This window comes from Pituophis catenifer, unplaced genomic scaffold (assembly GCF_029215685.1).
Source record: "Pituophis catenifer annectens isolate HBS135680 unplaced genomic scaffold, rPitCat1.0.hap2 SCAF_1, whole genome shotgun sequence".
NCBI classification, from domain to species: domain Eukaryota; kingdom Metazoa; phylum Chordata; class Lepidosauria; order Squamata; family Colubridae; genus Pituophis; species Pituophis catenifer.
The window spans coordinates 282,749,164-282,776,857 of record NW_027256881.1 but is presented as its reverse complement, the minus strand read 5'-3'; the positions used below and the strand labels follow the sequence as shown (position 1 = coordinate 282,776,857).

General features: G+C 36.6%; 1 protein-coding gene across 1 annotated transcript in view; it reads right to left on the bottom strand.

The window, feature by feature from the left end:
* Nucleotides 1-5,072: 5,072 nt before the first annotated feature.
* The window catches only part of LOC139311348 (cytosolic phospholipase A2 epsilon-like), a 35,575-nt gene continuing 12,953 nt past the window's right edge, over nt 5,073-27,694 (bottom strand). The window contains exons 7-22 of the mRNA XM_070935767.1: nt 26,776-26,816; nt 25,242-25,284; nt 24,023-24,086; nt 23,274-23,437; nt 22,235-22,318; nt 19,809-19,846; nt 18,721-18,856; nt 13,751-13,887; nt 12,318-12,540; nt 11,213-11,327; nt 10,035-10,172; nt 9,061-9,168; nt 8,158-8,355; nt 7,146-7,312; nt 6,693-6,879; nt 5,073-5,296 (exon numbers count right to left, since the gene is read on the bottom strand). Coding sequence (XP_070791868.1) covers nt 5,073-5,296; nt 6,693-6,879; nt 7,146-7,312; nt 8,158-8,355; nt 9,061-9,168; nt 10,035-10,172; nt 11,213-11,327; nt 12,318-12,540; nt 13,751-13,887; nt 18,721-18,856; nt 19,809-19,846; nt 22,235-22,318; nt 23,274-23,437; nt 24,023-24,086; nt 25,242-25,284; nt 26,776-26,816 — 2,067 coding nt within the window. The remainder of the gene's footprint in view (nt 5,297-6,692; nt 6,880-7,145; nt 7,313-8,157; nt 8,356-9,060; nt 9,169-10,034; nt 10,173-11,212; nt 11,328-12,317; nt 12,541-13,750; nt 13,888-18,720; nt 18,857-19,808; nt 19,847-22,234; nt 22,319-23,273; nt 23,438-24,022; nt 24,087-25,241; nt 25,285-26,775; nt 26,817-27,694) is intronic.

Genomic DNA, 27,694 nt, shown 5'->3' with positions numbered 1-27,694 from the left:
CAATACATAATTATTAATATATGTGTTATAGCAGAAGCCTTTCCGGATTATAATCCTTAACAGTTATAATTACTGTGTTGATTTATAATGTGCATCACTATTTCTCATCAGTTGCTTACTTAAATGCTTAATGACTGCTATATAGATTGAAATGTGAATAAACGTAATGGGAAGACATTGTGGGTAGGACGACAAGGATGGAACAAGTATTTTAATCTGTGAATGTCAGGTGCAAGCAACCAGATCTACATGTGTAGAGGTCAAGCTAATTGTTGTATTTTGCCCGCAATACAAAAATCTTCTTAAGACTTCTTGCCTTCCTTTGGTAACAGATAGATAAGGTTCTATCTAGAGTCTGGGAGGGGAAGGGATCAGTCCTGGATCTCTTGCAGCTGTGCAATGATTCAAGGCTGATTCCCTGCTTGATTCTTCCTCCTGCCTGGCTGGGTGTTTCCAACAATAGTAGCACAATGCGGTCTATTGCTTAATGTTTCAGTCATCAAGCAGTGTGAATCATTTCTAAATGACATGATAGTACTCTCCAAATATTTTGAAATGGAAGGAGATTTAGGTGCAGGAGAGAGAGAAATTTATCAGATATCGGCTGTCTGACTACACTATTATTACATAAGAAATGTGGGGTGGGGTGGGGACCTTGTTCAAATATCAACAACAGAGCATCTCTCTGTTGAAAGAGATGAAGGGGCTAAAAGGTCCAGGTCTCCTGGAACTCTACCTCATACCTTTTAGCCCCTTCATCTCTCTAAAGCTTCACAGAATCCCTGGAAGTACATCAATTAACTGATTATCCAACTGTTGTTCCTCCATTCCTCCCAGTGAAAGAGACTAAAACAATACAACTTCTGCTTCTTCATGGGGAGAATAACAAGACAGCAGTGAGATGTGTTAGAAATTCTATATATAGAATTCTATATATAGAACAAACAGTGCACAGTCCATATGTGCTTTTCTACTTAACTGCAGAAAGGAAGCAGGAAACATAGAATATACCTTAGATACAACTACAAACCTATAAACACTGCCACCTACTGGCTACTGCTGTAGTTGTTGTACAAAATACATAAACATTGTATTCCAACAAGATGGAATTGTGGATTAAGCAGGAAAAGGAAAAGAAAGAAGAAAGGGACAAGAAAGTATAGCATTGGCAACACCATGATGGAATGGAAATGGGGGGAGGGCACCATCTGGGAAAAGCATAGGGGCCTTCCCAGACCTCTCTGGGAGCTGGATGCAAACCATGGATTGTACCTTCCTGTTTCAATCAATTGCGTATTTAAATTATTACAGGCAGAGGGAATTCAAGGTAGTTTAAAGACAGAGCATTGGAATGGTTTGTACTTTACAAATGGGGAAATAAAACAACTTATTACAATTATAACTATGGATTGGAAAAATGGCTGTAATTTGCATATGTGTAATTTCATAGAATTTGTATATTCAAAGTATAGTTGACCTGGCTTTTTCATGTTATATATTTAGACTTTTGCAAACATTTTGAGATGATATTCTTATATAAAATTCTAAATATATACACACCTGCAAATTCTGCTTGTTTTTATTAGTGGAAAAGATACAAACAAAATGAAAAGCACAATTCCATTGCAATATTTATCATGCTATCTATATTGCCACTGCTACTTTGAATTAACAAAAAACAGAATAGGAATTAGCCCAATACTCTGTTTGAATTTGCCTTTCATTCTGTTTTCCTCTCCCAGAGATTTGCTGGGTGGGGGAGGAAATAGCTGGAGTGGGAATTATTTTAAAAGGAATTCGCTTATTATTTTTAGACATATTAACACTTGCTCACCAAATTACTGATATGAGACATATTGAATGATGCAACTTATAGTAATCAGAGAAATATGTAAAAGGCATATTGCCTCAAATTTCACTTTCTATTTGGGAAGTCTTTAAAAGTTTCATATTTGGGGTATTCGAAGTGCTACGAAAACTCTATTCTGTGGCACATGGTCTGTAAGAGTTCCCCTTTTTTGCATTATTTAAAAAAACAATGATGTAAAGAAAAAAGAAGCTATAAAATCTGATGTTATATAGTTTTAATAAGTCATTTGTTTTGATTGAATAATCAAACCTCATATAAACCTCATATGTAATAAAAATCTTAATAAAAAGAAAAAATGGGAATCATATACAAAATAATGTATATTTTTATCAGATTCCTAGAAAACTCTTTTCCTTTCACTCTGTTGAAAATGATTCATTCAAATATCGATAAACAGCATACCTCCAGAATAGTCCATAATGTGTACAAAACACAGAATCTCCTCTAACACATATGTGATTCTCAAACCTTAATTGGGTAGATCCAAGCAAGCAACTGGAACTAAAGCAATATTTGGCATTTTGGGAGTCTTCTTTCCCTGAGCCCTAACTGGCAATTGCTTATCAAAATTGCCCATCTGTAGTGAATAAAAAGTGGCCTTTTTATGACCAGAAAACTGTGATAAATGAGTTTTGATTAGGACTTTTGCTCTTTTTGCTGTGACTGGCTTTGGTGGGTCTTCATGCATATTTTACAGCTATTCCACTGTCTGGAAAATCAATCTTCCAGTTAACAAATAACAAAATGGTACAGGAAAAAAAAATCTTGCAAAATTCCTTTTGCATCCACTACTATACCCGTCACTGGATTATTGTGTAGATTGACCAAAATGTTCATCATATACTTGGTTATAAATCTCTCTGTGAGATAGTGAAAAGTGATCAAAACTTGTTCTGTTGAAAGTGTTAAAAAGTGTATGTAAGGTTGTCTTTGAGGCAACAAACAACTTGCTGGCTGACTCATTATGGAACTGGCTGTTCGCATTGCTGTTTCCAAGAAGCATTTTTAACTTCTCTGTCTAGTTCTGGCCTTCCCAGATTGTTCCTCTATCTGCGCACTAATTAAGCCAGAACCAGTTTAGCTTTTTCAAGTAAAGTCAGCTGAGTCCCATATACATGTTTGTTTGTTTTTTTTTTGTACAGCTTTATGAATTTCATGCCCCCCACAATCAATCAGTCAATCTATGGAACTGAATGCATTTCCATTATTAGTATGGGAGAACAATAAGATGTTGTTGATAAAACACTGCTTTGTATAAACAGGAATCCTAATCTGAATAATAGCAATAGCAATAGCACTTAGACTTATATACCACTTCACAGTGCTTTACAGCCCTCTCTAAGTGGTTTACAGAGTCAGCATATTGCCCCCAACACTCTGGGTCTTCATTTTACCCACCTCGGAAGGATGGAAGGCTGAGTCAACCTTGAGCCTGGTGAGATTCGAACTGCCAAATTGAAGGCAGCTGGCAATCAGCAGAAATAGCTTGCAATACTGCACTCTAACCAATGCGCCACCACAGCTCATAAAGCAGATTTATTTCATTTTCATTTTTAAGATTTGTAGCGTGTCCTACAAAATGAGGTTTTCCCAGAATGGTTTACAACATATTAACAACATCTAATGAAATTCTGAACAAGTTATCAAACAATATCATAATTAAGAGACATGACACACCAATGGTAAAACAATAAATGGAGGAACCTGAGGAGTTTATAAGCAGCAGATTTTTTAACACTTATTTGAGGTTAATACATGAATTGATTAAAAGTGTTGGGGGGATAAAAAATTATTTGCCTGGCATTGAAAATAAAATTCAGTCAGTGCTAGGAATATCTCACTGGGGATGGGTTAATCTTGGACCAGGCAATCCCCCATTGAGGTATTTACACAGTCACTTCTCTTGACATAAACTCTTCCTTCAGAATCTGTAGCCCCAACCAAGAACGTCTTTACAAGTTAATGCCAACACTTAAAATGAGACAGGAAACTATTCTGAAAATCAACTAAGCTCCTAATATGCACAGTCACTTTGTAGCATTTGAAAATCAAACATTATTCTGGGTTGTTGTTTTTAATGGTTACATGGAACATTTAAACTGTTTTTGAAAATAAAGTAATATTCAAGGGGTTATACAAATCTTCTCCAATATTCCACTCATCAGCATCTATGCAAACCACAGATAATTCCATGATTCCACTCATGGCTAGCGTCTATATATATATATGGCATTTTCACCCGTTAAATTCCTAATTTCACCTTCCAGTGCAGATTAAGATAAGTGTAAGGAGAATTAGAAGGACTTTAATTGATGGCTGAGGTAGTGAAGGAAGCAGAGCACGCCAGGCACCTGAGAAACATGGTCCATCACACTATGACTCCTAACACAATCCAAGCTGTCCTGGACTACACAGATGAACTGAAGAAGCTTCTGGATGAGAAGCAAAATGTTTTCAAAGGGGAAAAAAACACAAGAAAGTCCAGTTGCCTTTTGGAAAAACATCTTTGGGATACTCAGACGTCTCAAAAATTGTTGGAAAAAACAGGATTTCTGATGGTGGATATTTTGGACAGAATGACCCCTGTCTCATAACTATTCCAGCCTATCCTGTGCAAGGATGGAAATAAAAATATCAGAAATTCACAGCTGGGATTCAGGTGAAGACTTGCAAAATTATTATTTTGGTTTTTAAAGTCTATGTTTGATTTGTAATGTGTATCTCATGCATACATGCATATCTGATACATAAATCACTTGATACAGCCACCTTCAAATTTATAAACTAAGTCCCAAACTTCAGAATCCTTTGCCATTTAATGATTGTACTTCAATAAATCTTATAATATGCTGGATTAGAAGTTAATTTTTTATTCTAATTCCATTTGTAAAGCACGTTTTGAATACATACTTTCCGAGCACTCACTCTCAATATACCTCTTCCTCATTATTGCAAATGAACAAAGATAAAGCACTTTTGACATGCCAAAAGTGGGGGACATGCATTGATCACAACAAATAGATTTAATTTATTTCAGTAAGCCCTCCTTCATTTCAGATAGCTCTAAATTCTGTTCCAAATTGATTTTTCTAAATCTGATGCCTATCCTATTTCCCATGTGTTTATTACTGGCCAGTAGCACAAATGAAGTAAACCTGTTAGCTTCCCAGGTTAGAAAATATGGAGAAAGCATTGGAAAGGATTAAAAAGAGGAATGGAAATTCTGCTGCTTTTTTCTTTCAACTGCTGTCCGTAAAGCCTGAAGAATCATATGTTCATTGTTCAGAATATTATAGCTGGTCAAATTTATCAGCTTATTGAAGTCCTCCTCTGAGTATTGCAGAATGCCAGTAGCATATGGAGAAAAAATAGTGCTAGTGATATCAGCATAGCCATCGTCCATCTCATTTGGACTACGTTCCACACCTGGAGAAACAAAAGGGAGGGAGGAAGGGAGGGAGGGAGGGAGGGAGGGAAAGAGGAAGGAAGGAAGGAAGGAAGGAAGGAAGGAAGGAAGGAAGGAAGGAAGGAAGGAAGGAAGGAAGGAAGATAGCAAACAGATTTAATAAACAGTTGTAATCTAAAATGGTTCAATTTATGAAGCATTGAAAATAAGATCTGAAGAAAGGAATGTTGCATCTAACTCATATTTGCATCAATATATAATACAAGCTTCATTAGTAACAACAGTCAAGGAGGAGGAGAATGGAGCATCTCCCTTTGTTCCTAAATTGTTCCATGCTGGTGAGAAACAAAGGATACCTATAATAATATGAAATTATCTTAGTTGAAATCATCATAATTATATTTCTTTTATCAGTACTAATAACACAGGAATTGAAATCTAAGATTATTGAGATATGAGAGAAAGTTGTTTAGGTTAAGACTAACATTAATATTTTATTCTCAACCATGTACAGTGTCATTACAGATTGACCTGCAGAAACAAAAGAAGGAGAGGATGATACACAGTAGTGATCCAAAATTGTTCATTGTATGAAGCATTGAAAATAAGTTCAGAAGAAAGGAATGTTGCATCTAATTCATTTTCTCTAGAATACTAGGCCTTAATGCCAAGTGTCAAGTGTTAAGAGTTTGCTAAAAACTCATCCTTTCTAAATTGTCTTTTTTACAGCAATAAATTCTCATTAGTATTGATAGCAATAGCACTTATATACTGCTTCATAGTGCTTTACAGCCCTCTCTAAGCAGTTTACAGAGTCAGCATATTGCCCCCAACAATCTGGGTCCTCATTTTACCAACTTTGGAAGGATGGAAGGCTGAGTCAACCCTGAGCCACTCAGAATCGAACTCTTGGAGTGAGCGGTGAGTTAGGCTGCAGTACTGCATTCTAACCACTGTGCCACTACGGCTCTAGTAGTACTAGTATTAGTAATACTACAACTAATATTGATTTTTATTTTCATTTTATATTTGAACATAGACCTTTTTGACATTTATATTTAATTTTTTTCTACGGAATTAGGTGAAATGTTAATATATATTGTTAGTCCATGTATGATATGCCATACGCTAAATAAAGACATTCATTTTATACTAATGCTTAAAAATTACTGTCAATTCCTTTAGGATGCACATACATGAGAAACATATATAGGAAATAAGATCAGCAGGTAGGAAAGCAATGTGGTCCTCAAGCAGTGGTGGGATTCAAGTAATTTAACAACCAGTTCTCTGCCCTAATTATTTTTTCCAACAACCAGTTTGCCAAACTGCTCAGAAAGTTAACAACCGGTTCTCCCAAAGGGGTGCGAACTGGCTGAATCCCACCACTGTCCCCAAGTAGCCTTTGTAACTTACCAGGTGCCTTGTATTTTTGGAAGCTGTCACACACCAGTGGAAAATATAGCAATATAGGAGCCTTTGGACTTTCTGCATCGTCAAAGAGATAACATTCCTTGAGATGCTTTCTGTCTTCTTCTGTCAGAACAGTCTTAGGGAATGGGATGCCCTGATGGTGATAGTACCTTGTGCTTAAATCCAGTGGCTAAAGTATTAAACACAAGAGTAATCAAGACCCAAGAGATATAAATGCATCTTTTTTATTTCACAAAGGCTAGATATTCTAAAGAAACTATGGACAGGCAACTGTCAGGAATAACATAGGCACATCATACCTGGCAGAAGTACAGAAATACAGAATAAAAAAGTTGGAAGGGACCTTAGAAATCTTCCTAGCACTACTGCTTTATAAGAGGTGAAGAAACATGAATGAAGAGGCCAGTGATTAAAGAGAATAAAAAAGTTTCTCACCAATTCCTGTGATCCTCCACTGTAATTTAAATGTATAATAATGTCTACTTGTCTTTCTGGTCTTAAAAGAGGTGGGCAGCTGGTATTGATAAAGAAAGCTGTGTCTACAAGCTCCAAATATTCTTCAGACTCAGTCAGGTGATTGGGGTTACAATCCAGTACAGTATCTGAAAGACAAAATGCATATTTACTGTACTCAAAATTTTAGAGTGATCTTTGGCTCCCTTGGCCTGCTGTTAGGACTTCCAACAACAACTGGAGAGTCACAGGTTTTCAATCCCTGTTGTAAAAGAGGTTTATAAATAATGAAAGCAAAAAGAATGCAAATAATCCTCAGAAAGTTTTACCTGCAAAGAATTTGGGGGAAATGGTCTGAACAAGTGTGTTTTTTTAGTCAAAAGAGCCTTGGTGGTGCAGCAGACTAAAGCACTGTTAAGTAACACCAGCTGCCTGCAATTACTGCAAGTTCAAATCTCACCAGGCTCAAGGTTGACTCAGCCTTCCATCCTTTCGAGGTAGGTAAAATGAGGACCCAGTTTGTGGGGGCAATAGGCTGACTTTGTATAAAAAAGAACACCGCTTGCGGGGAGGGCAAAAGCCCTAGTAAGCAGGTATATACAAAAGTATGAAGGCTATTGCTTAACGCATTGTAAGCCGCCCTGAGTCTCCGGAAAAGGGCGGCATATAAATTGAACCAAAATATAAATAATAAATAAATAAATTCTAAGAAATATGTGCTTATCAACTACCGTTTATTTCAAAACCACAAACAAGCTGGGATAGACTATTTCCAGTATCACCTGGATGGAGACTCAAAATTTTCAAAGCATCAAATATGACCCTCAAAACAGATTCAGCAATCTCTATATATCTCTCATTCCTAGAATAGTCTAATGACTTAATCCAGAAATATATTATGTCAGGGATGGTAATGTAAGAAAAGATGACAAATTCATGTCATGGAGCTTGAGAATTTCCCTATATCTGAAAAAAGAAATTTTGTTTATATTACCCTTCCACATAGAAAAATTGTTGTTCTCCAAGTATTTGTCGTTGAACTGCAGACCTTTAATAAAATTGGAATAGGATCCAACAACTGGACGCATAGTTATAACATCTCTAATCACATCTGACACAGAACCATTAGGGATGAAAAGACGTGTTGGCTGCACATATGGTCTCTTGGGCAACCAAGGGGGAATATCTTCTTCTGTAAAACAGAGAAATCTTTATTTAGATCCATCATTCAAACAGCCCATTCAGAGAGGCAATACATCTAGTGAGAAAGAAGTTCCCTGAGCATGGGCTCCAGCAGGAGTCCAAAAGCTTGGTAGATGAAACCTCTGGTTCTGGTGACTGACCCAGATTCAATCCTGCAAAACCAGCTGTGTTCTTGAAAGAGTCAAAACAAGACAATTTAAGAGGTTATTTGCAGTTTGCAAAGATAAATGTCAAATAAAATTGAATGTTACTTAAAAGGGCAAATTCAGTACCTGCAATTTTACCAAATTTTGATTTTGTTGAAAAATAATCATTTCCACAATATTCTTATATTTTTATACTTTACCACATTGTTGCCATGTCTATATTACATTTCCCAGGTAAGAGTTATAGAAGTGATTGGAATTGGCTTTTAAGAAATGACCCAGGGATCACATTCCTCAAATTCGGTAATGGGCCCAGGACAAAAACTACATCTAGAAAAGGATTCTCCAAAGGGATCAATATTGAACTCCAAGAGTTGATGGGTCTATCAAAGGAAGATAAGAAATAGGCACAGATCCCCAAGCTTTCCATTTCCTAATTAACTAACTAACCAACTAATTAATGGCACACCAAATCATATCCATAAGGCACAGCAAAGAGAAGCATTTTCTGGACAAATTAATCAAAAGAGAAACAACAGTCTACTAACCAATTTCATACATTCTAGGTCTTGTCCATCTGTGCCAGAAGTCTTCTGAATGTTCTGCTAAATATAAGGCATCAAGCAGATTCTGGGAATAGATATTACTCCACATACCTGGGAAACAAAGAATATTTAACAAGAATTTAGTAGATTTTTTTAAGTATGTGCCATCCCCATTACACTAAGATGGAAATCATATCAAAAAGTATATTAACTATTCATATCCCTTCTTTTTTCTACAGTATATGCTCCCATACTAGGGAGGGAGGTTTTTTATATATTTGTTGGTCTGGACCTCATGCTAGAGGTCTCAAAACATTTCCCTTTAAAACTTATATAGATATTAGCTATTAAGAGTTACCGTATTTTTCGGAGTATAAGACACACCTTTTTCCCCCTTAAAGGGGATAAAAATTTAGGTGCGTCTTATACACCGAATGTAGCCCTGCCCACCCTTTGGCCTTTGCCTCCCAGCAGTTTCCTCCTTGCAGCAAGCAGCAAGAAGAAACAACTCCTTTCAGCTTCATCACAGCCTAATTAGCATAAGTTGATTGGTTCGGTCTCCCGACTCTCAGCTGTTTTGCGCAGGCCTCTGCTGCTTGCTGCAAGGAGGTAAATTGCTGAAGCAGATTTTTTTTTTTTCCTTGTGCTAATCAAGCTATGCTGAAAATGAAAGTAAAGCAGGCTGTTTGCTGTTTGCTGCAACAAGGCAAATTTCTTTTTCTTGATTTCCTCACCAAAAAATGTAGGTGTCTTATAGTCTGGTGCATCTTACACTCCAAAAAATACAGTATATTAGTTACTGGTCAGTAGCAGGTTTTGTACTGCCTCCTACTGGTCAGTAACTAATATAATAATTTTAAAAATCACATAAGTAGTTTGTGTTGATATGTATATCTAAAATGTATAAAAATTGGATAAAGAGTACATACATGCCATATGAAAGCCAAGAATCTAATTTATTTGTTTAGCAAAATTACCTTGCATAAAACAAAGCCGAGATTCTGGAATCTTCTTCATCATGTGACCCATGTAGAACTCACTTCCAAAATCTTCTGCGTTAATAAATGCTCCATATTTCAAGAAGCCCACTTCATAGGGGGTGAATTCCACCCATTCTGCAGATATAGTACAAATACACAGAGGCATAAACACAGACAGGCACATATGTATATATAAACTAATAATCAACAGTGTTAAAATTTTGGTTATGTATACTTGTAGAGGAAAATTACAGTTATGTAATATAAGATCACACAGATACAATTCCTTTTCAGGCTATCACTGCTGATAAAGTCAGTTCAGTGAGAAACAAACAGTCACAAAAGTATATTCATACAGAATATATGCATGATTCTCTAGCCTGGATTCTAAGCCAGATTTCCATGAAGCAAAGGTCTATACAGAATTAAGCCCAAGGCTTTGCCATTATCTTACACACATTATCTATGTATAAGACTAAAATTGCCTCCATTGGTCTAGGCTTTTCTGTATGCTATTCATTCACCAATTACATTATTATGTATCAGATTTATTATTCTTCATTATTCTCCAACCCATCCAAATAAATGGAACTATCTTTAATTTTCCAGCAAAGCTCACTACAATCTGTCATAATTGGATAATCTGCTTTAAATTCAATGTGTAGTTTATTCTTGACGTTCTGAAGCTCTGAGCAAGTTGATATATAATTTGAATGTGCATTGAAACTAAGATACAAAGATTTTACAAATGGTTTTCCCAAAATGTCTAATTTGGGCTATACTTTCTAAGCATGTTTTAATTTTGTCTTCATTAGCACAACTAAAAAAACTTATTAACACTACTTAATAGATGATGTTTTATGTAGAACTTTGATATAAAAGCCATGGGCTTATATTTATGCATGCTATTTTTGAGAATTCCTGAATCAAATTAGCCTCAGAAGATAAGAGCACTTAGATGTTCCTGTCCAGCTAAGCAGTGTCATTCATACCCATATGAGAGACAGATATCAGGGAATACTGTAGGCTAGATTAGAAATTGAAAAAATCAGCTTGTAGCAGTCAACAGCAAACCAGTACGATTTTTCTTTTTTTGGCCTATAAAACTTTATGGACATTTACCACCTGGCATTTAGTCTTCAAATTAAACTCATATTTTGAAAATAGTATCTTACCTTTAAAATCTAAAGTGCTATATCTTTTCTTGACATTAAGAGCAAGGTAGATAGGAAGAGGGTTTTGACCTAGATTTATTGCCTGTCGTTGATCTGAGAGCTTATGTGGATTTGGCTGTGCAAGAAAAACAGAACTTAGTAGAAGAGCAAAAGACAGAAAAAAACAAATATTGCTATCATTTCTGTCCAATTCTTTTCCAGATCATGCTTGTATACTTGTATTTGGAAACAATCATCCAGATACTGAAATACTTTAATCAGAAATTCAGATAAACACACTTGTTTCATATTCTAATGGACAATTTGCAATGAATGGGTGAGATGGGCCACAAACAAACTTAACAAATAAATAAAAACGAAAAAAAATGAACAACTGTAGCAAGAAAGGTTGTAAAATGAGACAGGACTCACTTAACAAATGTCTCACTTAACAACAGAAATTAGGGCTCAGTTGTGGTTGTAAGTCAAGAACTACCTGTATATGTACAATTCAGTAGTCTAACACTCAGCACATCTGATGTTGTATGAGGAATGAATTGTATTAAAAGAATTGAACTGAAACTTGGTTATAAGTTTCTGAAGATTATTGCTTATTCCATTTGTACTCTATCATCCAACAGGTATTTCTTGTACATATGATTCAACATACAGAAAGCAACAAAGCTGAACTCATGCTTATTCCATTATATCCAAAAATAATTCTTAGTTGTAATTGTGTTATATCCTATCTTTTCACTAGGTTGGTATGGACAATGTTGTGCATGTATTTTTTAAAAATGTTTTAATATGAGAATAGAATGTCGATTAGTACCTCCTGGTGTAATTCTGTTTTCACAAAACATCATAGGTTTGTCTTCTGTGAAATAGGACGTTTCTGGGGGCTCCAGATAACTATTCAAGTCTTCTTACTTAGTCTATCACAGATATTTGCTACTAGGTGATAATGGATGTGTGGAATGGACAAACAAACCAGTATATTAGCAATTGATATTTTATCTGTTTTGAGGCAGATAATTCCTATAATTAAGAAACAGTAGCAAAGGTCATTCCCTATATTTTTCCATGGTTTCCTTACATTTTAAAGGGAAACATATGAATATAGTACCTTATCATAAAACATAGATTCAAGAATTAGTCCCCAGAGATCTGCAAATGTCAGCTTGTGACCTTCATCATGTCTGTTCCATATTTCCTTCTCATAATATTTCAAGTTGTCTACACTAAAACAGCACAGTTTATTCTTCATCACTTGTTTCCGAACATCCATGATCATGCCTTCTAGATTCTTGTGTGACCAATATGGATCTCTGAATAAATTTATCATTGTCCTAAAGAAAGGAAATTGAATTGTAAGCCATCCAGAGTCATTTACTGAGATGGCCGGCTATAGAAATCAATCAATCAATCAAATAAATAAATAAATAAAAGCCAGCATTTATGTTTGAATTAACTAGTAATGTTGAACAAACAGACATAGGGGAGTCCTTGGTGGTCTCTGAGCTTGATTGTTTTCTTGTAGACATGTCATTAACCAAACTAGATCAACACTGATGAAATTACCTAGTTTGGGTAGTAAAACATCTGCAAGAAAACAATCAACCTCAGAAACCACCAAAGACCACCTCATCTCAACCCTGACCTACAAATATTCTTTTCTATGGGCAAACAAACATAGCCATTTACCAATTTATCTCTACCTTCACCATGTTGGTCTGTACAATTCCACCAAGTGGCCCAGAGAATTTTATCACATATACCTGATAAAATATTAAATATCCAGGAAAGGAAAGTAATGCTCAGCACTCTACAGGAACACACATAGGCTGTAAAATTATGGGGAGGGATCAGGGAGTGAAGGGGAAGATTGCAGCATTGAACACAAAGGAAATGCTGTCATCTCTAAAAAAAACTGGCACTGGGAATTGTCATGGGCTGATTAGAAAGGAAAATTTTAATGTATAGTTAAAATACTATAATTATTTCACTTTTCCCATCACATTAACCCAAACTGTAGCATGTTAATAAGCAAAATGCAAAACGCCAAAAAAAAAGGACAGTTAGAAGAGCATAGGTATTTGTTTAAGGTACTTGGACAAAATGCCACAAATTTTCCTTTATTAAAACTTCTAATATAATAGGGAATGCAGGGAAATGGTTTCCCAAATTAGATTTATAGCAGGAAAAAAAAATCAGGTTGGTTTGTTTTTTAACTGATTGCAAAAGAAACTATTGCAACTTTTGATTGCATTAGCAAAAGAATCATGACCAACTCATGGGAAAGAATTCTCTATTAATTCAGGATGAAAGGAAAGGAAATAAGGAAGGGCTGGTAAATAAACATGAGAGAGTACCAATGGTAATTTTGTCTAGTTTTTGTTCCTTACTTTATTTCATTATAGGCCAAAGGACTATAGATTTTACCAGGAGCACATATTTGAGAAGAGGAGTTTTAAACTTTAATTCCCCGTGGTGATTCAAATAAAAACTCTCTCCCTGGCAACCACATTCTTTGAGTAATGTTGTTCATGGCTTCCTTACCACGTTGTGCCAGATAAACCAGTAATGTATGAAATACAGTTCAAGAGATTGAGTTTCTGGAGACCTAATAGGCTCCCATACATGGCTGTCATTGATCTTACTCCCCCGGCTGTAGTCATCAGAGCCACTACTGGAACCTGAACAAACACAGATATAAATAAAATTAAATGATTCTGTTCCTAAGTAAAATTCATGTTTGAATCAAAAAGGGAGATTATATATAACACACAAAGAGCTGACTGAAATGAAACTGGGATTATTACGCATATTATTGTGCAAAATGGCATCATTTCCACAAGAAATGTTTCTATAAAAATATGTAGATATTAATGGTCCTTGTCCCAGAATAATTCAAGTAAGCATTAAGGAAAATATATGGAAAAATCCTCATACCTCAAGCATAATATCGATAGACCTTATTGAGCAACTTTCTAGTTCCCAGCATAGCTGACACCACATGCAGCTTTGTATGAGATCAGTATTTTATGTACATAGCTCACAAACTGAAATATTGCAATGAGTTGTAGAAAGTTAGCAGCTCCCCCCCCCCAGAAGAATGAAATATTTTGGGAAATATTAAAAAGGCAGAATATTATATTTCCCTAAAGAAGAAAATGGAGAAACATGCTCTTGGAAACAGAAAGTAGACCCCAAATCTTTCTTAATAGCCCCCAGCAGATATTTTGTGCCCATTAAGAAAGATTTGGCCAACCTATTCAGAAACCAGTCCCAGTTTCCCTGCCCCAAGCAGAAACTGAGGCCAGCTTTTAGAAATGCAGATTTGGTAATCCATTCAGAAAGACTGAGTCAAGATAGAAACTCAGATAAGCAACAAATGAAAGTTGACAAAATTAGCTCAGAAGAGCACCTAGGATTTGCATTTCCCCTTTTGCCTATAGAGCTAGCTATGACCACTACATAACTCCTATATGACCCCATAGGAATCTGACAACAGCCAATAGAATACATGTTCTTACACAGGAACAGGAAGCTCAAGTGCAAAGCCCAAAAGAAGGTATTAAAAAACCCCACTCTCAACTCCATTTTGTCAGCTGCCCAGATCCACAAACCCATGTGGCAGGGGTGAAATGCTATCGGATCGGACCGGATCAGCCGATCCGGTAGCGATGATGGCCGGTAGTTCAGAGAACCGGTAGCAATGACAGCTGGAGGCTCTGCCCACCCACCCCATTCCGTGGAGTCGGGGAAAGGAATCGCCGACTCCAACCTTGCCGCGGAGCCGCTGCCTGCTCGCCCTTCGCCACGCGGTGTATCCTACTGCTCACCTTTCTCCCGCAGCTGGTTGTCAGGGAAGGCAAGCGCCCGAAAGTTACCGGAGTTGCTCACTCTCCTTCTTAAATGAGCTGCCACCATCGCCGCTCTGGTCCATGCACCGGCTGCGCAAGCGCACACCATTTATTTAATTCACTCATCAGTGGCAGGTTGGGTGTGCGCTTGCGCAACCGGCGCGTGGACCAGGGCGGCGATGGTGGCAGCTCATTCAAGAAGGAGAGTGAGCAACTCCGGTAACTTTCAGGCGCTTGCCTTCCCTGACAACCAGCCACAGGAGAAAGGTATGGACATGCTGCTTGGCAATGAGAGAGCGGGCAGCGGCTCCAGGGCAAGGTTGGTATCAGGGAATGGTGTATTCCCCGACCTGGTTGAGGCAGGTGGTGAGCAAGCGGCAGCTCCAGGCCCCAGGGAATGGCACATCCCTGGGCTCTGGTCCCCAACCCAAAGCAAAGAGAGAGTGGGTGGCGAGTGGGTGGCACAATAGAAATTTAAAAAGTTTTCCTACCGGGTTCTATAGGCGTGGCTTGGTGGGAGGGGGTGTTGTGACTGAGTGGGCATGGCTGTGAGTGACATCGAGTTGGCCACACCCACTCAGTCACAGGACACCCCCCCACCAAGCCACGCCCACAGAACCGGTAGGGAAAAATTTTAGATTTCACCTCTGCCATGTGGTTCTGCTTCATCAATAAACCATCTTTCCAATCAGCCTCCATGTTTCCAGTGTCTGTCTCCCAGCTTGGAACTGACTAGATGGATATTTCTTCCCACAGAGTTTTCACTAAATCATCTCTGAAAATTCTTAAGAAATTAAGCTAAGTCTATTTTTTAGTCATTATCTCAAACAGGTATTGACTAATAAACCCCTAGGTCCTGCCCTGCTGAGAAATGATCCCAGTTACTACAGTAATTGGATTAGAGGCTCTTTGCTCAATGTGTTCCACCACAAACAGTAGGAACAAGCAAAAATAGAAAAAACATGCACATCATTGTCACCCAGTCTTTCCATAAATCACTATACGGTGGCAGAAACACACCAGACACTAGTGTAGAAACTCTCAATGATCTCTAAATTCCATTAAATGCTTTTACCCTTTCCATTGTTCAAGACTTTCCTTATTCCAACTTCCAACTGGCAGGCAGTTTTGTCTAGTGGTTAAGGCATCAGGCTACAAACTGGGAGACCATGAGTTCTATTCCCACTTTAGCCATGAAAGCCAGCTGGGTGTTCTTGGGCCAGTCACTTTCTCTCTCAGCCCAACTCACCTCACACAGCTGTTGTGGGGAAAATAGGAGGAAGGGATATTAGGTATGTTCGCCGCCTTGAGTTCTTTATTAAAAAAAATAATAAAGGCAGGATACAAATAAAATAAAAAGATTAGTCTCTTGGTTGTAATTACTATAAAAAGACTCATATTTATTCAAGCTTCCAATGAGGTCTAAATTCTTTTGGTTTTTATAATCTAGCGCATTTCAAACGCTTTTAAAAAATGTTGTAGCTTTTGCCTTTTTTATACATATTGTTAAAATTTATCATTATTTCAGTTTATATGGCCACCCATCTCACTTTCATGACTCTGGGTAATCTTTAACATTAATTAACATTAATTAAAGGAAATGATAAAAGCATTATAAAACAAAGAAAAACAATACCCATTAAACAACCGCAAGGTAAAAACAGATCCATCAATCACAAGTTATCATAACTCCACTTCCTATTCCCCCGGCCCAATGACATAACACAGTGTTTAAAGCCACCAGGATCAGGACAAATCTAATCTCTGAGGGAATTATGTTCCAAACATAGATGCCATGACAGAAAAGGCACTCTTTCTGAGCATGTCAGATGGCACTCCATAATAAATGGGAAAAGTGGATTTAGGGTAGAATAGAATAACTGTTGTGGCCCGCCAGCAGCCTGTGCGGATCATGGCTGATCCCGACAACGAGGAGCTGGTTTGGTGTCGCGCCAGCAGCCTGTGCAGCCTGCGCAGCTGGCTCTCTCATCGGACACCGAGGAGGCCAAAGAGGATGTGATGCCAGAGGCAGAGACTCAGCCAGGGCCTTCAGAACCTCCAGTGGAGAGAGCGAAGTGGAGGAGCCTCTCCTCAATGCTCAGGCACGCAGGGCTGCCAAAAGGCAGGAGTGGCTACTCAGGAGGAGGAGGTCTACTCAAGAGTAGGGCTTGAGGATAATTGGCCACTTCCTTAGCCTATTTAAGTCGCATGCAGCTAGTGCTGTCTTGCTAGAAACAACGTCTCATTACTACAGGGCATCTTGGAGAGCGAGCGACTTCTCATATCTGGTTTTCTGGGCTGGTTACCAACCTTTGTCAGACTTTGTTCTTAATAACTTTGATAAGGACCCTTTGCACAGGAAGCCTGTATTCTTGAAAGGGGTTTTTTGGAATTAAACAGTGTTTGCGAAGCTTGGTGTGTGTCACATTCTCTGGGAATCTGAAGCTGGGGCAGAAAAATAACAGAGTTGGAAGGGACCTTGGAGGTCTTCTAATCCAATCTCCTGCTTAGGCAAGAAACCCTATACCATTTCAGACAAATGGTTATCCAATCTCTTCTTAAAAACTTCCAGTGTTGGAGTATTCACAACTTCTGGAGGCAAGTTGTTCCACTGATTAATTGTTCTAACTGTCAGGAAATTTCTTCTTAGTCCTAGGTTGCTTTTCTCCTTGATTAGTTTCCATCAATTGTGTCGTGTCCTGCCCTCAAGTGCTTTGGAGAATAGTGTGACTCCCTCTTCTTTGTGGTAGCCCCTGAGACATTGGAACACTGCTATCATGTCACTCCTAGTCCTTCTTTTTATTAAACTAAACATACCCAATTCCAGCAACCGTTCTTTATATGTTTTAGCCTCCAGTCCTCTAATCATGGAGTCAATCATAGAGGGGCGCTCCCTTGAATAACCTGGCACAATGCCAGGAAGAGCTTTATAGGTTACAACCAGCATCTGGAACTGAACCCAGAAACAAAGGAGCAGAGGTGCAACCTGTGTGGATCAAGAGTAATTGCCTAAAATGCTGCATTTTGTATCAGCTGCAGCTTCCAGAAGGTCTTCAAGGGAAGCCCCGTGTATTATTTCTCTTTTACTTTTATTGTTACTTTAATTTTCTGGCTTTATTTCTTACATAGATTATTTTAAACAAAAGAAATGGGTTGGTTTTAAAAATAAATTCACCCTAGCTTGGCAGTAGCCTTATTGAAGGTTGAACAACAAATGTTATTGTGCATAGATAAAATAATTTATTTAATATAGTCTGCGTATTTTTAAAATACAATCCACACCTAAAATTGGCAAAAGATAGGATTTCTACTGAAGACACGTGGGACAGAAAAGTTTCAAGCACCTTTCCTCGAAATAAGAATTCAGTAATAAAATTTAAAACTAACCATATTTCAGAGTATGTATTTGAAATCAGGCTCCCTAGATAAGTTGACTTCTTTATATCAAATCATAGGAGCAAATCACATAAAAGCAAACTTTGAGTTCACATGCTTGAATCAAGAACTGCGGAAGAGACTAAATGCTAATGAGGAATTTGAGTCTGGCTTAATATATATATATCATGGCTCAATCTATATATGTATATATATATATATGGGGCAGCCTTACCCATCACCACCACTTTCTTTGCTCCTCTTATGTTGCTGTGCGACAGGTCATACCTCATTGTCCTGCAGTTCTCCTTCTAGCTGAAGAACATTTTTCAAAGCAGCAGCAACATATTTCTTGCGCTTACAGATGAAATCCTGCTCCTCTGGACAGAGATCAAAGCCCAAACGCATATCTGGGCTTTTCTGGCTAGATAATAGAAACTCATATCATAATGCACACTAATGAAAGCATCATGATTTGAACACATTCACAATTTGTGCAAGCTGTTTACCAATATATTTTGTAGGGGAGAATATTTGACTCTAGCATATTCACAATTTGTGCAGGCTGTGTAACTGTCTATCAAGATAACTTATAAGTGTGAAATTGGGAGAATATTTGACTGAATGTTTGACTGTAGTTGTGTAATGCTTTTTGCTGGGTTCATTTGCATGTTAAATTGCTCCAGGTAGAAAACTTAAATCTTTCTTTCTCTCTTTTCTATGTATATCCACAGTTACAGTCTTTGGCTTCCTTGTGATTAAATATACTCTGTGAATCCTGAAAAATGGCCATTAGTATGGAGCAGAATTTGGAATTAATAAACATGATTTCAGAATTCCAATTAGAATTATTCAGAAATATCAGCCATTCAGCAGTCAGAAAGCAAAGAGATGCCATATAGAGCTGCATTAGCAGGGCTATGGAGAAGTTATATTCATATAACCTGGAATGGCTTAACGTGTGCAATTAACTTGAAATTTTATTTTGTATTTCATAGGTGAACCAAAATTTCAAATTTCATTATTGTTATTTTTAAAAGGGGAGATGCTCTAGACCACACTAAAGCTAAAATTATAATTCTACATACATTGTTGAGTTTAAATTTCAGACAAAAAAATTTTATTCCAATGACAATATGTGAAATTATACCAAATTCTGAATAATGGTAAATGTTTATTTCAGCTCTTGTTTAAAATGAAGAGTTTTCCTGGGGGGGGGGGGGGGGCACTTAACTATTCCTAACCTTGTTTATTTATCTCTTTGGTGGGCAAGATGAGAAAAGGTCAAACTAATTGACCTGATTTTTAAAATGTGGCAAAACTGAACTATCAAATTACCAGAAATCAATTTTAAAAAATAGGAAATAAATGGTTACCAGTTTTCTGTTGTCACAAAGACTTCATATGCTTTATCCTAAAAGGGAAAAAAGGAATACACATAGCATTGAACAACTCTAAATCACATTTAATTTTTCTATCATTTTAAAAAGCATGATTTGCTCTCTTGCTTTCTTAGTCCACTTTGAAAATAAAAACAAAATATTTATTAGATGATCCTATAAACTGGTTCGCAAGCTCCATCCATTTGCACATGAAGATTTTGCCCTTAGGGGGAATATAAGAGCCTTTTATAAGAGCCTTGGTGGAGCAGCGAACTAAAGCGCTGTTAAATAGCACTTAGCTATTTCTAAAGGCATAGGAATCCTTAATGTTAGAATTTACCTTCTTTCCCAACAAAATTCTTTAACAGGTTATTCCCCTGTCCTACATAGACTGGATCTTTCTACTAGGAGATGAATTGGGATTTAAACTTGATGCCTTCCTATGGCAAGCTTCCAGGTCATGATCACATAACAGCTGTTTTTTACCCATATCTAGATAGATTATAAGAGAGAATTAAGCTAGCAAACTTCTTAGCATGAGATCAGAGCGCTCTCTGCCAATTGGGGAGGAAACACTGACAACCATTGCCTTTGGTGAGCTGGCATTTGTTTCACTACTAGCCTATTTATCATATGAACCAGAGTAGGACTGACATCATAGCATTGACTATGAGGAAGAAGATAACTAGGAACAATAATATTGTCATCTTCTCTGGAAAAAGCTGTTAAAAATGGAGAATCATTTAAGGAGTCTTGGTGGCACAGCAGACTAAACTGCTGCTGTTAAAGTAGCACTTAGCTGCCAGCTGCCTGCAATTACTGCGAGTTCAATTCTCACCAGGCTCAAGGTTGACTCAGCCTTCCATCCTTCCGAGGTAGGTAAAATGAGGACCGGGATTGTGGGGGCAATAAACTGACTTTGTATAAAAAAGAATACTGCTTAGGGGGGGCCAAAAGCCCTACTAAGCAGGTATATACAAAAGTATGAAGGCTATTGCTTAACACATTGTAAGCTGCCCTGAGTCTCCGGAAAAGGGCGCCATATAAATTGAACCAATAAATAAATAAATAAATAACTTTTTTTTTCAAATTAAGCACTTGGAGAATAAAACAATGTTGTTAGTTGATCTACCTTCTTACAAAATGGGTTTTCTGAATGGAGAAAAGATTCTTACTAAATCTAAAAAAAATTACATCTAGATTATATTTATATGCTATATTTCATTGTCAGACATATTTTGTATATAAAATTGTACAGATATTCTTAAAACAAATGGTCTCTTTAGAGGAAAGAAACCAGCCAGATAGCTGCTAATTATTCTAGGAAACTGGAACTTAATGTTAAAGGTTAATACAACTATGTTCAAAAGTGAGCTTTTCCAAACAGAAAAACCAATTGCTTCTAGGTATCCTGATATGAATTGCACACTAGATAGAATAGAATAGAATAGAATAGAATAATTTTATTTCTATACCGCCCTTCTCCTGAAGGACTCAGGGTGGTGTACAGCCTATTAAAAACACAAGACAACATCAGGTAAAATTATTAAATGAATGAATTCGGCTCAATTTAAAACCCCAGGAATTTAAAACCCAATTTAAAATTGTTATGTTGATAGCCCAGCCTGGCGGAACAACAGGGTCTTGAGTGCACAATGAAATACCCGGAGGTCGGAGATCTTATGCATTTCCAGGGGCAGTTCATTCCACAGGGTTGGGGCTCCCACAGAGAAGGCCCTGCCCCTGGGTGTCGCCAGCCAACATAACTTGGCCGATGGCACCCTGAGGAGACCCTCTCTGTGGGAGCGAACTGGCCAGTGGGAGGCTATTGGTGGCAGAAGTCGGTCTCGAAGGTACCCGGGTCCCATGCCATGGAGCGCTTTAAAGGTGGTGACCAACACCTTGAATCACACCCGGAAGACCACTGGGAGCCAGTGCAGCTCGCACAGGAGGGGTGTCACATGGGCACAACGATGTTAAGATAGCAGTTCCATATGCTTAAGCTACAAACTTAACCCAGTTATATAGAAAAAAGGTTTTTAAATAGCAAAAGGAACATAGATGTGAAAATGCTCCTTTTAGCAGTAGCAGCTTGAACTGGTCTTGTGCTGATGAACCATTGAATTTATCAGCATGACTGTTCTAGATCTCAATCTCAAACAGTGAAATCATAAACTGTGTTCTAGGCAATGGCCGGATAGAAAATTCCTTGTTATCCTCATCAGAAGTAAGATACCACTATCGGAATCCTAGGCTCGCTTGGGTAGGAGTATAAACTCATGGAACATTTTCTGAATGACTTTTCAGAAGATGCAGAGAGGTTTGCACTGACAGTATTATTGTATATATTTATATTATCTGTTGGACATAGGGAAGCAGTACAGAAAACTAAATGGGCATTGTTCACAGAAAAGACTCACATTTGCTACTTCTATTCTTTCTCCCAAAGGAACCTGACACAAAGGCAAGGTGAAGGAGAGTGTTTTCCCAGAATTTGAGGGACACTAAAAGAGAGAGAGAAAAAAACAAATAGTCAGAAGACATGTTTTTGAAATAACAGCATTCCAGGTAATATTAACCATAACAGTGGCTGTGATCAGTGGTGGGATTCAAGTAATTTAACAACTGGTTCTCTGCCCTAATGATTTCTTCCAACAACCAGTTCACCAAACTGCTCAGAAAGTTAACAACCGGTTCTCCCGAAGTGTTGAGAACTGGCTGAAACCCACCACTGGCTGTGATGCAATAGCTAATAATAGCTATATTGTAAAAAGCAACAACTTTTCTATTCTATTGCTGACTGCCAGCTGACTGCGATTTGGCAATTCAAATCTCATCAGGCTCAAGGTTGACTCAGCCTTCCATCCTTCTGAGGTGGGTAAAATGAGGACCCAAACTGTTGGGGGCAATATGCTGACTCTGTAAACCGCTTAGAGAAGGCTGTAAAGCACTGTAAAGCAGTATATAAGTCTGTGCTATTGCTATTGCTAAGAGGAAGGGAATAATTGATTCTAATTAGAGATAAAATGCTTTGACTAAACAGATGTATATTAAGACTATGGCTATCTTCTCTCGGCTGCAGAATTCTGGGGCAGTTTTATAGGAGAGAAGCAAGTAGAAATAAGAAACTCTAATAGAGGTAGTATTTAATTTACAACCACAGCTGATCCTAAAATTTCTGTTGCTAAGAGTTGTTAAGTGATTTTTCCCCATTTAATAAACTTTCCAGTCATTACTTCTAACATTCTTCTTGATTAGTTTTTCCAGAAAAAAATCAAATTCATATGATGCCCAATGGCAAATGGAAAAATAATTTTTCAATTAATAAATTTATTAAGCAATAGATTTATTGCAGTCTTTTAATTTTGATCCAAAGTAGCATTTATACTTTATTGATGCAGAATATGGAAGTTAGTTATGTGAAGCATATAACTGTCCCAGATATCAGCAAAAACTCACACAAATGGAACGTTTCTTCAATAATTGCACCTCTAATTTGGGATTACAGTACTTGGCATAGTGGAAAGTTGCATGATTTGGCGGGGCATTTCTGGAACTTGAATCCATTAAAATATTCTGTGCATCTTCATAAGATCCTCTCAGAGTACATGCAAAAGTTTGCTCTGAGTGCAAAGTAGAAAAGACAAATAAAACTTCAGAATGATCTATTTAGAAACCTGCATTTATTGATCATTTTTCATCCTTCCCTTTCTTCAGGATGACCAGGATAGGTTGCAGTACATTATTTCATTTTATCCTCAAAATGTAGGTCAGGGGCACAGTGATTTTCTCAAAGCTCCTCCTTGAATTTCATAGCTAAGTGGGTTCTGGAGCTCACTTGTCTGCAGTACAAAATATTCCGCCTTTTAAACTGCTTATCTCTTTTTACAAGTTAATGAAATATTATGCACTGACAGGAATACTCATTTCATATCCACATAAACACACAAGTGAGTTGGTTGTCAGGATTAGTTGCCCTAAAGAAGAGTGCTGTGAGTGATATAGAAACTTGGATACATGGTCTCAGGGCCTCACCCACTTGAGAGAAGTAAGGATTAGAGGTCCATTCATGAAACATATATCTATTTCCTATTCTCATGAAACTAGCATGTCTTTGGATATATCATCTTTTATTATTCTAAAATAATTGCACACCTATATTATAGCTAATGGAAAAAAAACACAATATATCCTAATAGAAATCTTACTTTTTCTTTTTTTCTTCCTTTCTCTGTGATTCACCTCTACTTTTAGGCAGCAAAGTTCCCGAGACTACAAGGGAAAAAACAATTATACACACCTCCAATTGTTCAAGAGATGAAAACAGGATATGATTATCACTAGTTATTAATTTACATTTCATGATCAGAACAAATGATAGACAGGTAGTAATATGACATAATAGTAATTAAACTGTTTTATCCTATCCCCTTTTTCAAAAGCTGCTTTTAAAGGATTACTACAAAAATAATTTTGTGCATTGTTTAAATGAATTTCAGACATAGTTACATATACTTAGGTGGATGGATAAAAATTGTGTAAATATATACTCTCCCTCTTCACTGACATCTTGGTTGAATGGAAATATGTTATTTAAATATGTTATTGATCTAGGGATATTTCCACTAACAGAAAATGAAAAAGTTGTTTTCTACTGCTACTTTTTCCTATAGCTTCTTACAATAGTTTTTGAGTTGCTTTTGTAGGATCCAATTGTTATAAAGTATTAAAATTGCCGTTTTCTCCCCCTAGCAAAGTTATATGTTGCATCAAAACTATACTGTGCACTAAATGGTCCACTCAATTAACACTGGAAGTAACTTTCAAGTATAGAAACTAGAGATTAAAAGAAAATAAAAAAATCAAATGACAGAAAAAATTGAACCATTTATCAGCAGGTTTCACCCCAATAAAACTTCCATAATCTTTAGCCAACATGTTCAAAATTCTTGGTGCTTGGGAAATATGAAATCTAAAAGTGGACACTCCAATAGATTAGGATAGTTTGCAGTATATCAAAGAGAAGGAATATATTGAGAATGACTTTAAGAGTCATTATATCAGTGTCATATTTTATTAAGCAATTCATGCATTAATTTATTCAAAATATCCTTCAGAGTAGCATCTGGAGTTATGGAAAACATTTCAAGTAAAAAAATAGACGTTTCCATTTCAAAATGCGTTATTCCAGCCTTTCTTGAAGTATTCCAAATTTTAAAAAGCCCTATTGGAACTCTTGCTTTCAATTTCAAACAAAGCAGTTTCATTTCAGAATGATCAAAGCTACTCATGGCAAGCTTGAAACAACTTTTTCAAATGTAATTGCAATGTTCAGAGTTTGAGAAGTTTCCAGTTAGAACCATTTTACACATGCATCTTCCCAGGTTACTGAAATTGTAAATATAAGTACAAAAGTAACAAACATACCAAGAGTACTCCATTACTTATAAGGTTTTCTGGCATATCTGATCTAGAGGAGAAAAAAAAGTGAGAAAAAATATAATTGGTTTTTACTCAATTCTTGCTCGCCTGCTAAAATGTTTATTCTGAATATTTAGAATCATTTCTAGATTCCAAACATATTAGTTAAATATTTAAAACATGTATCTATTACCTGTAATATTCATTAGCTCTAGGCAGTATTAATTAATCCAATTTTAAAATATGATCACTGTGATATAAAATATGGTGAACACATACCAAAAAATAAAAATAGCTTAGAAATAACTAACAGCTAAAAGCAGAACATTATCATTAGTAGCCCTGATGGTGCAGTGGTTAGAATGCAGTATTGCAGACTAACTCTGCCCACAGCCTACAGTTCAATTCTGCTGAGGCTTAAAGTTGACTCAGCCTTCCATCCTTCCAAGGTTGGTGAAACGAGGATCCAGATTATTGGAGGCAATATGCAAATAATTGTGATATTGTACAGTTCTCTGTACCCAGAGACAGCTGTAAAGCACTATAAGATAACCTTTATTTCCATTTTTTCTGTGAGCATACTGGCATACATTAAAAATGAAATTCTGTTGCCTGCTCTCAAAAGTGTACACATACATAACACACATATAGATATGCTATATACATATAAGTGTATCTACCTAAACCCTAACATATAAATACATATAAATATTGTGGGGTGGTATATAAGTCTAAATACTATTGCAATTGCTATTAGGAGTGTTTTGTTATTCCTATTGGAAGAGTGTTCCACAAAGCTGGTAATACAACAAAGACTTTCTGCCAGGTTGATATTTGCCTAATTTTCATAGGATGTGATATAATCAGGAGCACATCTGCAGATGACTGCAGTAGAAAGCTATTCTTTCTCATTCCTGGTTCCAGATTGTATGTAAATCTATTTCATCTCAAATTATTCTAAACTTATTTAAAAGGAGATCACACTGTTAACAACAGCACATGTTCCATCCTACAATTTCAGATTTATTATATTTGTTGTATTTCTTTTTCTGCTCAGTTTGACCTGGTTCTACAAAATATTTTAGCTGATAAAGAATTATAGTAATAAGTTTTCCTAGAGCATTGTGGAAGAGCTTAGTTTTGGATAATGAAATAATCTGGCCAGGGATGTTTGAAGAAAGGCTGTGTCAAAAAAAGAGGAAGAAGAAGAAGTCTAGTTGAAGCTCTACCCCATTTATGTGCAATGTATGTAAAATGGAGTCCAGCTTTATTTCGGAAGTAGTGGCTGCCATCTTGATTTTTTTTGTCCCCCGCTCCTATGAATGATCCAGAAATAGGATTAAGTCTGCCCAGTTTCTACTTCTATGGCTGAGTTATAAAAATTACAGTGTGGGAAAGGTTTTGCCATTTTGAAAAAAAAGAATTATACTAAGACATTTGCAAAATGCAGTAAAATGAACTACAATTCATACTGTATGGCATTAAAGCTAATAACTTTAGCTTGTAACTCAATTATTACGTTTGCTCAACTTTTACTCACATGTGTTCCAAATAGAATTCCACTTCTAGCAATTCATTTTTCTAAAATTGAAATCAAATATTTGAAATATTAGCTTCTTCAAACGGTCACCAGAACTGATCCTTCCTATTATCTATCTCCTCCAACTTATGACTATAACCTTGTTGCTTGTATCTTTATGATTTATATTGTTTTAGTTAGTTTCCTAGTATGATTTGATTGCTTATTTAGTATCCCATGACTATCACTAAGTGTTATATCTTATGATTCTTGATGAATGTATTTTTATGTACACTGAGAGCTTATGTGCTGAAGAGAAATTTCTTGTGTGAGCAATCACACTTGGCCAGTAAAGAATTCTATTCAATTCTATTCAATTCTATTCTATTCTATTCTATTCTATTCTATTCTATTCTATTCTATTCTATTCTATTCTATTCTATTCCTTCAATTTCTGGCAGCAACTTCATCTTTATAGTATCTCATCCCTGTTATTTGTGTTGTTCAAAACCAAATATTTATATATTTGAGGACAACATGTAGTTAATTAGTATTTTTATGGTGAAACATTCTGAATACCCATTACAATATTATTTCCTGTTGTGGGGAATCTGTGAAAATGCTCAGTTTGGTCTGTTCTGAGAGAAATAGAACATTCTTAAAACCAGATCTTTCCAACTTGGACCGACCTGCATATTTTTTATAAGAAGTCAATGGACCATATTTGCCACATTTTCTTTTCTTTTCTTTTATGTGTTCTATTAAAAGAATTGTGTTAGAGATTCCATATCTGCTTAAAATAATTACTGTGAAATAAATATATAATTAGCCAATAACAATTATTTTAGGTATATGTTTCTAAAGGAAACAACTTTTGGAAAATTACTATGTAACAGCCAGTCAAAGGCAATGGTGAATAAAAATGAAATAATACAGTGCA